The sequence below is a fragment of the Ciconia boyciana genome, chromosome 5 (genome assembly GCF_034638445.1).
Source record: "Ciconia boyciana chromosome 5, ASM3463844v1, whole genome shotgun sequence".
NCBI classification, from domain to species: Eukaryota; Metazoa; Chordata; class Aves; order Ciconiiformes; family Ciconiidae; genus Ciconia; species Ciconia boyciana.
The window spans coordinates 2,039,926-2,055,263 of record NC_132938.1 but is presented as its reverse complement, the minus strand read 5'-3'; the positions used below and the strand labels follow the sequence as shown (position 1 = coordinate 2,055,263).

At 51.1% G+C, this 15,338-nt stretch overlaps 1 protein-coding gene across 4 annotated transcripts in view; it reads left to right on the top strand.

The window, feature by feature from the left end:
* Window positions 1-10,498, top strand: part of RAB11FIP5 (RAB11 family interacting protein 5) — a 42,599-nt gene extending 32,101 nt beyond the window's left edge. For all 4 annotated transcript variants that reach the window (XM_072863266.1, XM_072863263.1, XM_072863262.1 and 1 more), the window contains 2 exons: window positions 5,485-5,674; window positions 6,801-10,498. In XM_072863266.1, coding sequence (XP_072719367.1) covers window positions 5,485-5,674; window positions 6,801-7,010 — 400 coding nt within the window. In that variant the 3' untranslated portion in view covers window positions 7,011-10,498. The remainder of the gene's footprint in view (window positions 1-5,484; window positions 5,675-6,800) is intronic.
* The last annotated feature ends 4,840 nt before the right edge of the window (window positions 10,499-15,338 follow it).

Below are 15,338 nucleotides of genomic sequence, written 5' to 3'. Positions count from 1 at the left end.
GCTTGCAAAATAGGTGCCTTTTCGATGTCTGCCAGGAGAGTTTCCAGCCATTAATGCTCTCATGAGTTCCTTCATGGCATGTGCACAGCTACTGCCCCTTCCCTTTTCATTAATTCAGCTTTGGTTTCTTTCCTTTTTAAATGACCATCAGGTACTAAAAACCTTCTTCTCTCCATAGCCAAAAAAAAAAAAAAAGTAGTTTCACCAGGGTGGTGGCAAAAAGCCATTCTCCCCTCCCTCCTGCCGAGATGCCCGTTGGTTATGAAGCAAGTGGGACTTAGCCTTGAGGATCGGGGGGGTTGGGGGGGGTGGGGTACCATGGCGGTGCCTCAAGAGGAAAGAAGGGGCTGTTCCTCCTCCCAGGTCAGTCTTGGGCTTGTAGAAATACCGTGAAGCAGAGAAAGATGCTGGGTTTAGGGCATGGAGTCTTGCTCTGTGTCCTTCAGTTCATCTCGTTTTCTTGGTACACCTTCCCCTGGTCTGCCTGGGCAGGAGAGGATTGTCCATGTCATGGGCTCTGTCCACCCAGAGTATCAAGGATCAAGCTCTTATGGTTTACATGGGGACCTGGGTCTTCTAGCAGTGATTTATTTGATCAGTCTCACTTCTGCGACAGAAGGCAAATGGAGCTTCATGAGGGCACTGAAATGATAAAATCCCGTCTGGCCCAAGAATAATATTGGTCATGGCCCTGGGGAGAGGGCAGGAGGATGGGGACAGCAGAACTTAGCTGAGCTCCAGCCCTTCTGCATGAGGATCCCTCCTTGGTTCGAGCATGCGTTTGATGTGCAAGATGACCTCAGGAGTAAAGACCAGCAAGAGCTGGGTCTGTTAGCTGATTTTTTTTTTCTTCTTCTTCTTTATCGAGGCCAGGTCCTCAAATCATTCTTAATTGGATTATTCATCCTCCAACAAATAACCTTGTTCACAATTTGCAGATAGCAGGTATACAGAAACCTCCTGAATTTTGGTGGTTTGTTATGTTTCATGGAAAGAGAAGTGTCCTGCAACCCCAAAGGGTAAAATCAGGCAATGAGAAGCATAGTCACAGGGCTCTCTTTGTCAATAGTATGTGCTCACAGTCATCTTCGGGCTTGACTGTGCATCCATCCAAGGGCTGACTGGCTCGTGGGAGGAAAGTGGGCTTGGACCTAAGAGCTGGTCGTCATGTGAGTGCTGGCTTCTGTCATGAGACACGTCTGGGAAGTCTTTGAACATCTCTGCTCTGGTTTCTCTACCTGTAAAACGTGGATGTTTTGGATACTTGTTGCTGTGATTCAAGAAGGTTTGAAGAATTACTGAGGTCTCTGTGGAAGTCTCTGAGGATCTGCACTACTTTATAAGGTTGGGGAGATATGACTAATTGTCATGGAGGGAGAGAGGCAAGGTGGAAAGGCAGTTTTCCAGGTCCCTGTGGTGATGCTTGCCTTTCCTAGAATTATCTCCTATTAGGCTGATCAGTGGCACACAGACAAAGAAAAGATAGGGTTGAAAAAAGGTGGAAGGAATAAGGAAAGAGTTCAAACTTAGAAGAGGCATTAAGGCTTAGCTGGGTCAAAAGTGTCTTTCTCTTCCATCAGATAAAGAAGGAGCTAGTACCTGGTGTGGATTATTGAGAGTCTGGTGTGCTGGGGTTATGTGCCCTCCTTGGGAGGGATGGAAACTGGGTGTGGGGACCCCTGTCTCTTCCCAGGTGGCCAGAGCGGCTCTCTGCTGGTCATCTTGTTCAAGATGGCAAGTCAAGTGGTAGACCTGTATATCTGAGTGACACCAGCACCTCCTGCCTAGTCTGGCTGGGGCACCGCCTGGTGACGGTGAGCTGGGAGGTTGTGCCCTCCTGGAACAGCTTCTTGTGTGCCAGATTTGAAGATGCAGCTGGGCAGAGTCCAGAAGAGGTATGTGTTGGGATTGCATTTGCAGATCCTTCCTTGCTCTCCTGCAGCGAGGGAGGGCTCTCACCACAAAACTGTTGCCACTGGGGTAAGGTGGGTGCTTGGAGCATCAGTTGCAATGCTCAAGTGTATGGAGGCTCCCCTTTCTGCTCTTTGGGGAAGGGCGGGATGGTGCCTTCACCCCTGGGAAGGTGTCTCTGGTCACGTCCCCTGGTACAGGTGGGACCTAAAGGACAGTCCATGAACAGTGCTCTGGGGACTCCACTGTGTTGGAGGAGCCCAGCAGTTGTGCAGCTGTACCCATCGATCGGGAATTCAGATGTGTGACTTGCAGCATGTCATGGCACTTGTAGGGGACAGCATTGGGGACGTCACAGGTGCCGAGGTGGTATTGGCACACGCTGCTTTGTGCCTTCCCAATGTCAGGAATGCAGCAGAATCATCCTCTTCTGAAAATGAGTTTTCAGGTTAAATCACGTGCCAGTCTTTGTGATCTGAATGTGTACCTTGTGGAGCCCTTGGAGCTTGGAGAGTGGCTTGCCATGTCCACAAATAGACCTGGGAGAAGAGTTGCTGAACCCAAGTTCAGTCATTCCCTTTCCTCCCGTAGACCCTTTCTCCACAGAGGTCTGGCCCTCAGGTGCTGTGTGCTGCTGCAGGCACAGCAGCTTAACCACGAGAGACTGATTTCCTTGGATTTGTTGTCTTCTTCTCTGTGAGAAGCATTTTAATGGGTTGATAAAGACTTAATTTCCAAGTTGCTGTAGGCGAATCTCCCCAGTTTTTCACTGTGCTCAGCAACGACCTCGGGAGCATCGCTGAAAGCTGTGCTGTGACACAGCAAGGCTTGCTCAGAGAGACGGGCCAGGGCTGTGCCACTGTCATCCTGAGATGTTTCATCTTGAATGTGTTAAGCTTTATTGTAGACTTACGTCCACTCGGAGATGCAGTACTGGATTAGGCAGGCTGTTGGTGTGAGCAACTAATTCTGCTCTCAAGTTCACATTCATCAGCCGGCGGATGGAAACAGGTCCAACTTCTTGGCAGATCCATCAGGACTTCAGACGTGGCTATGAGGCATGAAGCAACCTCTGCTCCCCTGGAAGTACCCGGTGCCAACCACCCCGGGGCAGGACGCAGGTGGAGGAATGTCTCCTGCTTTCGGAACCTCTCAGAGTGACAAGCCAAGGGGGCAGAGCCCTTACTTTGCTCAGCAGGAGCCCTGCACCCACTACCATCTCAGTGGGAAAAAATGGGATAATGATTTTTTTTTTTTTAATACCTTTTCCAGATCTGCAGAAATTAATGTGTTCCCACTGGCAATGGGGCTGAAAGCTGCCTGCAACCAGGGAAATGTCCCCCTGCTTTCAAAATGCATCCAAGCTATCCCACTGGCATCCCAAGGCTGTTGCTTGGTATCCCACTGGCATACCAAGGCTGTTCTGTAGAGTGGTCTTGGTAAGTTTGGTCCAAAAGAGGTCCCCTTCAGAGGTTTGAGTGTTCGTGACGGCCAGCCAGTGCCCTGCAGACCTCTTGTTTAGGGGTGTCAGTCTCCTGCTTCTGCATCCATACTCTGGTCTTACTCTTGGCGCTGGCTGTGGGGATTCATGAGGCGATGGTGGCGTTTGGGGCTGCTTATCTTCAGATCTGGCTATGATGAGCAGTCCTGCTGGCTCCCCAGCCAGCCTCTCCTTCCCAGACACTTTGTTTTGAGGAACGGTAGAAGTCCTACGATGGTAGTAGAGCTGTCTTCCCCAGATCCTGCAGTGAACCACACTCATTTTCGGCTAGGAAGGAGGTTAGCGGCAGTTCAAGCAAGTGAAGTCATGACTTCTGTTTTTTAAAGGTCTTCGGAATGAGCAATTTTTTAGGATCTGTGGACGGCCTCCGGTCAGGTTCACCCTCACCCCATCTTACATCATAACAAACAGACAACTGCTGGACCGCTTGTAGTGTGGTATCATGGTGTTTGCAGCTCTGCTGGTGAAGGGTTTAGTCCAGGGTGGAGAGTGCTCGAGAATGACGTGCAGAATGGTGACTTCTCCAACCCCTGGCGCTGTCAGTGGACTCCCACTCAGATTTGTGGGATCCCTCTCCATCCTTTCAAGCTGTCTGGGAACCCTTGGCTCTGTCCACGTGCTTGGACAGCTCTGACAAGGGGTGTTGATCCTTTGGCTTGTTGGAGCTGGTCAGTGGCTACCATTGCTGTCCTCTCCTAGCAAATGGATGACAGGAGGCATCATCGTGGTTGAAGAGGACTTTAGATGTGGTGTGATTCACAACGGGGTGATTGCTTGGTACATCCTGATCCCGTCACCAGTGACAAGGGCATGAGGACACCAGCCTTGAGGACTTGGGCCATCCACCTGATGCCTGACGTGATGCCACCTTTGCCCCAGCCTCACCCATCATCTCTGACCTGGAGGAGGGTTGAAAGCCACCTGCTCTGCTTTCGAAACGGAAATAAAGCACGGTTGAGTGGTTACAGCACAAGCTGGAGTTGAGAGGGGTCTCTCCCAGCCCAGCTAACAGCTCACACGGTGACTGTGGGTGTTATTCCTCCTTCTACAACCTGTCCTACCAACACCCTGAGGTCCTCATTTGTAAAGAGAGGCGGCGCTTGCCCGCCTTGCTTGACAGCTCCTGCGAGCAAGACATCGCCCTTCCCCTGCAGCGTTGTTTGGACACACAGCAGTTGGGATTATCACCCTTTGCAGGCTGGGTGCTGCATCTGATGCGTGCAGAGGCTTTGCAGAGCTCCCGGGTAGATTTTATGATCTTTTCATCCTGAGCATGGTGCACAGGTCTGCCTGTTCCTTGCAGGAAGGCAGCATCAGGTCACTTCTCTTTCCATCACGCTGGAAAGCAAACTTGCTTTGTTTAACCCCAGAAACTATCTTTTGGGTGAAGAGTGAGGGAAAAATAAATGAAAATGTAATTCCCCCTTCAGTGACCGAGAAGGTGCATTCAGACACCATCTCCTTGCCCTCTCTTTTGGCTAGTGGAGGGGCACAAATTCTGTGCTGTCTTCCAGGCAGGTAGAGCCCAGCTCTTGGGCTGAGGCAGGGCAGGAACTGATGCACAGTGGTGCAGGAGCATCCCTGAAGCATCAGTGGTAATCCGAGACACTAATCTGAGGGCTCCTGGGCAGCAAAATGCCCCTCTGGGCAGTGGCTGTAGCAGCCCCTAATTACATTGGACCTGGGTTAAATTTCCCCCAGCTGTGCCAACACCTGGAAGCCGGCATTTTCGACCCACAGCCCTCTCGGCGTGGACCGAACAGCATAGGTGTGGGCACGGGGACCTGTTCTGTATCTTGGCCGAACACATGCCCTGGGGCTCCTTATCTCATCTCTGGGTGGAAGCAGTGCCGGAGAGCACTGTGGGCTGTCTGCTCTGCAGGATGCTGGCTCTCCTCTCTCTTCTGGGAGCAGGTGAGCTTTGAGCAACACAGGCACAGAGGATTTAGCTGTGTGGAGCTGACTAAATTTGATAAGTGGGTCCCATCCCCATAAAAACCATAGGGAAAGCCAGCAGCGTCACTCCCCAGCTCAGCAGGGTGTTAACTGTCCAACCTCCTTGTTCTCCTTAGTCCTCACCCAGTGAAACCCATCAGCGCTGCGGTGCAAGAGGTCTCCAGCGAGAAGAAACAGCAGCACAGGTCTAGCCTGACGACCGCTCTGAGCAATGGTCTGGAGAAGCTGAAGACAGTCACCACGAGCAGCGTCCAGCCTGTGGCCCCATCCTCTCACCCGGAGAAAACAGACTCAAAGAAGTTAAAGGTAGGAACCTACCACTGAGGTGAGAGCTGTGTTCCCACCTGCTTGAGACGTTCTATAGTTGGTGACAGAGGTGCAGAAAACTGGTGTTGGACGAGGTAGAACGGGGTCCTGCCACAGTGTGAGTGGATCCATGTGTATTAACCCTGACTTCCTTGATCCTGGTTGCCCAGCCTCCCACTGGCCTCCCTTCCTCCATGACCTGGCCTCTGGACCTTCTCACACCATCGTTCTTCTCCCATTGCTTGCTTTGGGTTGGGGTTTTTATTGTACAGTGTGTGAGCAAACGCCTGGTTATCCACAAGACATGAAAGGCAGAGGATGTAATAGCTGCCTGATTAAAGGCCTGAAGGGTTTTTTCTCCGACAGAGGCAGAGGGAAGGTGCTTCCTGGAGCCTTGTTCAAATGCTGCTTGCCTGGCTGTATTTTAAATGCTGGCATGTTGAGGCAAGCAAAATACCTGTGTGGTATATCTGAGGGCACAGTCTCACGGGGTTGCCTTCTCCTTCCCTTTGTCTGCTGCTGCTCTGTTTGCCTCCCTGACTCGACATGTAAAATGCTGCTGCTGGGGTTCACCTGAGTGCACTCCTCCAGGGCTCTCGTCCTCTGGGAGCTCCTGAGGGGTCTCTCAGCTCTTAATTCTCTTCTCCTGCCATCATCCAGGCCTGCTGCTGGAGGACTGGGGAGGGGGGAAGCCCCAGAGAGGGGGAGTAGCTAATGCCAGGCCTCATTATGCCAGGCTAATGGGCCCATGCCCTTAGCTTCTAACTGTTGGGGGAAAGAGGTTTGACACAGTCTTTGGGGGAACCCTGTTAAATGATTCACTCAGCTGGTGGAAGTGCTCAGCAGTCACCTCTAGCTGTATGGAGAGGGCTGCATTGTCCTGGATGTCTGGGCAGTTGTTCTGTCCCCAGTATTTCTGGGGTGACTGCACGGCACGTGGGAAAGCTGGTCTACAGAGACATGACGTGATAGCCACACAATGTCTCAGGCTCATCAGGTCAGATTTGGAAAGAAGACAGACATAGGAAATACTGATTGCTTTGGTTGTTGCTGCACCTTGCAAACGCTAAAGGGAGCAGCGGTTTTCATTTGACTCACTGAATGTTCCTCTTGGTTTCTACCACAGGATCCCACCACACTGGACCAGTCAGCCAAGTATTATCACTTGACCCACGATGAACTTATCCAGCTCTTGCTGCAGAGAGAGAAGGAGCTGAGCAAGAAGGAGGAGCACATCCATGAACTGGAGAACTACATTGACCAGCTGCTGGTGCGCATCATGGAACAGTCTCCCACACTCCTCCAGATCCCGCTGGGGGAAAGCAAGACCAAGTAACCTCTCCCCAGAGACCAGCATCACTTGCCTAGAGCACTTCTCCAATAAACACGCTGCAAACATCCCGGCACTCCCCCCTCCTCTTACCAGAGGGCTCCAGTGGCTTCCGTTCGCAGAGTTTAGCAGGAAAGGTTATCTCCTCCTTCCCAGCCCAAGCTTATCCCAGCTCTGGCTCCAGGGAACTATAGGGTGGTGGGCTGTCATCCACCCTATGGGGAGGAGCAGAGCACTCCACGAGGCAGATGCCTCCTTAGGTTCCTGTTGTTGTGACCAAGTGGCCTCTTCTCAGGCACTCATCCTGCCAATGCTTTGTGGTCCAGGGACATTGGAGGGCTGGAAAGCAACCACCTCGCCCATGTCTTCATCCTGTTACTGCTGCTCTTCTGCCCACACTCTTCCACATCTCTTTTCTCTGAAGTGGCATACCCTGGCTATGGATGGTGTTAAATTGGTTGATGACATCGGGGATGCTTAAACTCAGTAAGGATCTACCAGCATGTTACTGTCCGCTGAGCCTGCTCAGCAGGGCAGCTAGGGGAAGGGGCTGCTGTTGGATGCCTCTTTCCCTTCCTGCCCCATATGTTGTACCCCCAAATGAAGGGTCTCCGTCTGAAGAGCCAGCTCCAAGTTGTGCCAGTACCTGACCGTATTGGGAGATGCTACACAAAGCGACAGCACCGGAGTTGGAGGCCATAAAGGACTCAAGCCGACATCACTGCCTGCCTGTGAGCAGTGTCGATTCCTTCGCTGTGTGCATGCAGAGTCTTCACGCTGCCTCAGTTACCCAGCTCAAAACTGAACTTGCAATATGGGAGAAGGGCCAGTGATGGTTCGTGCACCATCCGTACTGCAGGAGGTCTTCTCGCACGCCACCCAACCCATCACCGGGCTGGCTGGCACCAGTGTGCCCTGAGGGGGACTCCTGTGCATATAAACCACAGCTGAATTTTCTACTCAGTATTACACTCCCCCTTTCCTGCCTCCACAGGAATTGCTTTCCACTGGCAGCCACCCCCCCCACCATTGACTTTGCATCATCTTTCTCCATGCAACAGGAAAATGCCATCGGGACTGAAGCTTGTGTGCAGAGAAGGATGTCTGACCACCCAGCCACCTCTACGCATGACATCCAGGCATCCATCAAACACTCTGTGTCAAAGCTAGCAACTCAGTAATCGTCGTAGCCCCCTTCAAGCCAGTATTAGTACCAAACACCGCTTGAATTGTATCGCATCTACACGCCAGCGTCAGGTCTCTGGCTGCTTGGGCCCACCCTTAGGCGTTGTAGGCCAGCTTTCTCAGGGGTTGAATGCCTCTTGCTGCTAACTGTTGAGTGACTGTCTAAAGGCCTCTGATTTATGTGGTTTAACAACCGTAGATGACGTTAGCCTGAGGCTGGTGAGCGATGCTCCTGGCCGCACCGGAGTACAGCGCAGCTTTTGATTTGGAGATGCTGTGGAAGGGTATAGAAAGAAAGTTGCTCCCTCTCGTTGTGCCAGGATTTTGGCTAGAGAAGGCACCCGTGCAGGTGGAGGGTCAGTTAGCGTGGGACTTGAGCTGTCCTGACATGCAAGGCATCTTCTCTCTCCTGTACATCTCCCAAAGTTACTGGATTCTTTTAAAACCTTCATATTCTTTTCTCCTTACTTGCTTCAATGTATACCATGACTTAGAAAAATCGTGCCTTTTGCAATAGGACAATAGCAGTTTCCTACCAAAACAGGCTCTGAAATCCAGTTCTCAGTTCAGCGCAACCCGTCTTGGGCAGCTTTCTCTTCTGTTTGCCTGCTAATCTGAACTAGGGTTGTTTTTAAACGCAGACAGCAGAGCCTTCCCACTCCTGCGTGCAGGTTGCTTTTGGTCTTTGGCAGGAGCGCTGCACAGGCAGCTCGTGTGACGTGGGAGGTAGAGGTTTTAAGAGATGACATTGGGGGAAGAGCAGGCCAAATGTTCCAAGACAAAATACAGCTGGATAAAGACAGTATTGAGTCATGCTCGCAGTCTGAGGTCGGAGAAGTAGGCTGTCGGAGTAAGACGTATCAGCTGAAAAGGAGATTTGGTGTTGCTGTCATTGACAACGTTTGGTCATATCTAGCCTGTAGACCGTCGTAGGAGAAGGAGGATTTGTTACCTGGGAAGATACCGGCTACGAGCCTTTCGTTCCTACCTGCCTTTGCCCCTCGTAGAAAGTAATCTGGGGTTTGTGCACTTCTCTACCTGCATCTTCATGTTCCTCCTCCCTCTGTGTGTCTCAGGTGCGGGGACTTTGTTTCTGGTGTAAGACGTGAGGGTCTGAGGGAAGGTGTTTCTCCCATTTTAGAAAGTACCAGAAACCTCTCTCTGCCTGTATAATCGAGAGATCCCGTGGCCTGAGAACTAGAGTCCCTTTCTGAGTGCCTGTCTCTCGTGGAGAAGTTCTCCCTTTTACCTGAAAGCGGGCAGGGAGGAGTTGTGGACAGCTAGAAAGCAGTCCCAGTGTCAGAAGTGCAGCACGGCGTGGGAAGGAGGGCCAGGAGAAGGGCAGCCCCGCCGACAGGCAGGGGTGCTGAGGGGTGAAGGCTTACATCGGGCGGGCATTAGTAAGGGGGAGGTGTAGAGCCGAAATCTCACACTGGCTCTCCGCTCCCTGAAAAATAGCTGCTTCCTGGGGCTTCTCCCCTGTCAGCGATCGGCGTTGTAGGTGCTCCCCACACACAAGTGCCAATGTTTATAAGGATCTTGCTGCCCCTCCTCCCTGCCTTCTCCCCCTCCTCTTCCATCGCATTTCACTGCCTCCCTAATCCCCCCTCTGCCTTAGTCAGCTCTGCCATTTTTTTCTCTCCAAAGCTTGAATGTTTTGCACTTTATATATTCAAGTTAATCTCAGAGCTACAGCAGGCTGTATCGGGTGTACAGCCTTTTCAGCAATACGTGCTTCCTCCCATGTCCTGCCTCGGTTGCAGCGGTGCAACACAGACCCTGAACTGCCTTCCACTGCAGGAGCCCGTGCCATCTTGGAGGAGGCTGGAGCAAGCAGGGCTAAAAATGTTCTCGCCTTGACTTTGTGATAGCAGAGCATCTCCAAAGGCCGAGGTGGGGGCACGGCATGGGTACCTTGGCATCGCACGTGAGACGGGGGGCTACGGCAAAAAACAAGCGGTGACGACAGCCAAGGCTGCCCTGGTGTTTTGTGTCTGTCCCGGAGCGTTTAGAAGTCCAGAGTTATCTACAAATGACGACTTGTGCTTTGGAAAAGGCCATCTTAAAGATGCTTCTGTCTTTACTCTCTGTTTCTCCACCCTGCTGTCCTGCAAATGTGGGCTTTTTTCCCCCACCATGCAGTTTTTACTCTCCGCATAAGAGCAAGCGAGCTTGCCTACGCCACACAACAGCACTGAAGCCAGAGTCTGTATAATGTTTTTGTTAAAACCTCTAAGTTACCAGAGGGAAATTGTTTTGAGGACCTAGGTGTGTTCTCGTGGAGGGGGGGGATGAGAAAAAGAAGCAGGGGAAACGTTCTCATGTCCCAGATCTCCATATTTAGTGATTTAGTTGCAAAAACAGGGAGGCGAGCAGCATTTCTGGTCAGCGTGCAGGGTAACACTCCGAGGTCTGTCACTTTGCTGATCTGAGCAGACGAAAGGGTTTTGATGGGCCAGCAGCAGCTTTTCACTGGTTCCGTTCTAAACATGGCCATAACAATTACCCTGTATTTTTGTCTCCGGGTCTGTCTTTTTCCACGCTCAAGCTGTTTCACAAGGTCTTCCGCAGGGTGCTGTTGCTCACAGCTGTGCTCTGCTTTTGTTGTCAGCCCACAACTGGGTTTCTTGCTTTTAAAAAACTCTGGCCAAGTGATTTCTTTTTGCCTTGACTGGCCCTTCTGGCCCAGAGTCATGGGCCAGAAGAACCGCCAAGGTATATCCTTAAACTGGAACAAACCTGAAGGGACGTGGATACTGAAGCGTCACGTAGACTCAGCCTTACGACTTGTCTGTGAAGAAACCGCTGTGTGTTTTGTGTCATAAACGTGGGGTGGAAAAACATCCCAAAATGGGAGAGAGAAGCATCGGGGTTTTCGGAGTTGTTGATTTCCCTGTACTTCATGTACGCAGGAAGTGGGTTCTGTGTGTTTCATGTTTTAATAGTTGCAACTGATGTTTATAAAGAGCTTGTTATTTACGTTTTAAGCACTTTAAAAAAAAATAAAAGTTGTTCAAGCTGTTCCTAGATACTTCTGATTTATTGACAACAGCGTCTGTGCCGATAGCACTTAGACCGTGAGTGACATTTATCTGTTTATTTTCTGAAGTAGGATGACGGTGTCCAACTTCTCCGGCAGCTTTTCCAGCATCATTAACAGTCCCCGAGCACCCGCTGCCGTGCGGGGGGTGGTAGTGCTGCAGGGCTACCTTGAGTTCCTCTCCGAATATTGCCCCCGCCTCAGTTGATGGGTGCACCCGAGGGGGTGTGAGCTCCTCTTAGCCTTCTTGTGGGTGCCTTACAATCGTGTTGTGTGCTGAGCAGGAGCTCGGCTCGGGTGGCCACGCTGCCCTGGGGGATCGGATCTGCCTGCAGCTCCCTTAGTGCTCACCGTTGACTTTGCCCCGGCGTAGCAGGAGGGTCAAGGTTATTACTGCATTGCTGAGGATTTGTGGAAAATCAGCGGCTGAGCAGAGGAGAGCGCACCCCACCACAGCGTGCTGGTGGAAGAAGAAAGGAGAGCTCGTTTTGCGTGGTAGACATCGGAGACTTCAGCCTCAGGGTGCCTGGTGAGGAAACCCGGCTTCCTCGGTGCCTCTGCTCACAGGAACAGGCAGCTTTTACCCACTCTTTGTGGGCATAAAGCACTTGTGTTTCTCCTCCTGCGTGCAGCAGACCTTGCTTGGCACGGGACTGATCCCCAGCCGAGACCTTCACCTCCAGCTCCTCTGCCCTAATCCCACCCACCTGTTTTACCGCTCAGCTGTTTTCCTTCTCAAGGCCTGCTTCTTTCTTCATTCATGCCTTTTCCTTCAAAAAAATTAACTCCCCTTAAGCTTTGGTAAATGACTTTGCTGCTCCAACAGAAGAGTTTCCTTAGCTCTAATCCCGGTTTATTTTTCATCCAGCTGGATCGCAGCCCGTTATCAAGCTCAGCACCTGTCTGGGGGGGATCATGTTAGCTCCGAGAGCCTGGATGGGCTCGGGGCGGGGGGAAACATTCGGCACGCTGCTTCGCAGGATCAGGGCGCTGAACTGTGACCCTCCGAAAGACTATCCTAAGAAAGGACAGCCTGAAATGACTGGGCTAGCGTGGGCTTCCCCTGGCTGCAGAGGCACAGGGGGCAGAGCAGAGCAGCAGTTGCTGGGAGGCTGGGGGGAACTGGAATCCATCAAGTCAGGAAAAAAAAAAAAGAAGGATTTTAAGACCTTAGTCCTGCTAAAACTGCCGTACGTGATTATATCGGGTGTCTCTGCCTGCTTGAAAGCTTAAGCACAGGCTTGGGACTGGTGCAAATAATTCCTGTCCCTGCAGGGAGAACTGGCTGGGTTTGTTGTTCAAATCTTGAGTTTTGCTGCCCGCCGCAAGTTTTCTTAAAATCTGGTTTTACAGATGGAAGCCGACAAGAAATGTTCCTGTGTCTTTCTCCCCGAGCCAGCAGGCAGCCCAGCCCTGCACCCAGCTGCCACGTGTGGGGTGGCTGTCTGAGACCCCCAAATCTCCCTCGGTTTCTAGAGGCGTTTGCTCGATGCCTGGGGGGCTTGTTCCTCCCCCCACCAAAATGGGAAGAAACATCAGTGTTGAGTTAACACTCGTTGATTTGGGGAAGCAAACCCCCCCCCCCCCTCCTTCCCCAAACCAGGGAAATGCGAGTTGTCAGTCTAAATGGATCTGGTTAGATTGATATCAGCCAAAGAATTGATATTCTTTCTGGTATTTAACCAAAAAACTGATAGTCTTATGTCACTCCAAATGTGGTTTTAGATAAACAGATTCTCTCCCCTCTGTTGTTACAAAACATTTAGTGTGTCAACATTAGGGATTGTATCAATTATCTGGCTCTAGCTGTAATGGGAGGGAGGGGGATTTCCCTTGTGTAGAGACGCAGAGATTTGGGTTATCATCCATATTTATTTGAGAGGTTTTGCTGCGTTGTGAAGTATAGGATGAAACCTTTAGAAAAGGAAGAGTTGCCTTGTAAAGCATTAGTCATGGCAAAATGATTTTATTTTTCCTTTTAAGACAGCGTTAGGGCTCCAGGCAGTGTTAGACCCTGCCTAGAGGAAAGCAAACCTTAATGACACGCTGTTCTTCAAGATCAAGACTGACATCATATCACAAGCGGAGGGATAAGAAGGGCAGCGGTAAAATGTAGCTGCAAGAGCCATGGTTGTGCTGGGTGGTCAGAAGGAGGTTTAAGCCGTGTAAAACCCTGCCGTGGTCGCACAGCTGGAGCAGCAGGCAGCAAGCGCTCCCCAGTCTGCACTGCAGACAGCTTTAATTAAAGTAAGCAAACCATTAACTCTGAGGACAGGGTACAAGGACAGCAGTGGGTACACTCTGGTAAGCAGGATTTGTTGTGGGACCAGATCTTTGCTCATCATCTATCTGTTCCCAAGGAGAGTCGGGTTTTCATGCTTGCACACAAGAACGCAAGGAGAGGGCAAAAGGAGAGGTGATGCTGGCTGCCAGCAGCCTGTAACTCTGAGGGAGCAGGTTGGTGCAGCGCAGGAAGGAACAACTTGATTTTAACAGTATCTCTAAGGGAAAAGGAACAAAAAATGAGAAAATGTCACTTCTCTGTTCTGGTAGAAGCTCCTTCCTCGTGCCAGTGCAAGGGGTAGGTACGTGTGCTTTGGCATGCTGCCTCGGGCTGTGTGTTACAGCGTCTGCTCCCACGGCAGGTTACAGCTCCGGTAAAGCACAGTTCACCTCTTCCCATATAACCTGAGTGATACCACGGGACTTCCCTTCAAGAAAACATGGCCAAGGGGCCGAGGCCGTAATGCAGCGGGCAGTCTGAGACACAGCAGAGTGACAGCAAGACAGCACGAGGCTCGGGGGACGGCACAAGCTCCGTGCCTGGGTGACGGCCAGCTGCGATGGGGTGCGTGCTTCGGACATGACCGGAGGTATCGTCCTTGTGGCAGGCTCTGCGCCGGGCCCCTTCTCTTTCCCTTTTCTATCCGAAGCTGCAGGAGATTTGAGATTCAGTGAAGGGGATCAGTGGTGAATTAGCCTAAAAACAGAACTTGGTTTTGCAGATGGAAAGAGAGCGGAAGAAAAATCAGCACCACATCCATGAAGCAGAACAGCAACATCCCCACAGCAAAACGTTCTGATGTTCATGTTTTTCCCTGCATAGCAAAAATTAAGGTTTTGGGGTTTTTTTTCAGGTATATTGGGTAATTCCTCCTTACATGGAAAATCTGTTTCTGACCTGCTCTGTAATCTGTTGCCTTTACTTCTGCGGTGCCAAGCCTTCCTCTTACACCCGGACTGCCATCCCTGCTTCATCCCCATCTCCAGTCTATTTGCTGGCCCTTTGCTCTTCCTCGGAGAATTGATCCTAATCCTCCGCACAATTGCACCAGCGTTTGAAGGGCCAGACACTTCTCATTCCACTAATCTAGAGATGAGGATTCTGGAGATCGCTTCATACGCACCCCTTCTGCCCCCAGCCCTGCATGACCTTGCCTTTATCTCCACAAATCTCCACACTGAGGAAGAGGACAAATAAGTCTGCATCAAAGTAAACTTCTTATTTCCAGGCTTCCTATTCTTTATTTTTAATCGTGTATTTTAAAGGTCAATAGCAATTGTTAGGCTCCCATCGAAGTAAGAGTATGTATTTCCACAAGGAAATTATGAAATTTGAGGGTTTTTTTTTCAGAAGCGCTTGGGCTTTCACCTTTCTATGTGTTATTATTTGCTCAAACAATTTCGGAATTAAGGCAAACGTATGCTTTCCACATCACATTCCTGTGCACCCTCTATCACCACCCATATTCCGGCTGCCGGGCTGGTGTCGCTGAGAAAACGGTGTTTGTGTTCAAGAAAGAACATTTTGGAGCGAGTCCCTCGTGAAGTCAGAAACGTGCGCCACGAGGTGTACGTGCTTTTAGGGCAGGAAGAACAGAGCTCTGTCATCTGGGTGCGGCCGGTTGCCTCAGATATCTCTGTTAGTTGCTAAATTCAACGGGGATTTCACAAAAAGGAGGACAGCAGGCAGAAGTGGCAACAGAGGCAGGGGGAAGACTCATATATGCTGTGCATGGCCCTCGCAGAGCCCTGATGCCGTGCGGGACTACTGTGCGGGAGCAGTAGGGAGGCCCCGCTCCACCCCAACCCTTTGGCCGCTCCCTCAG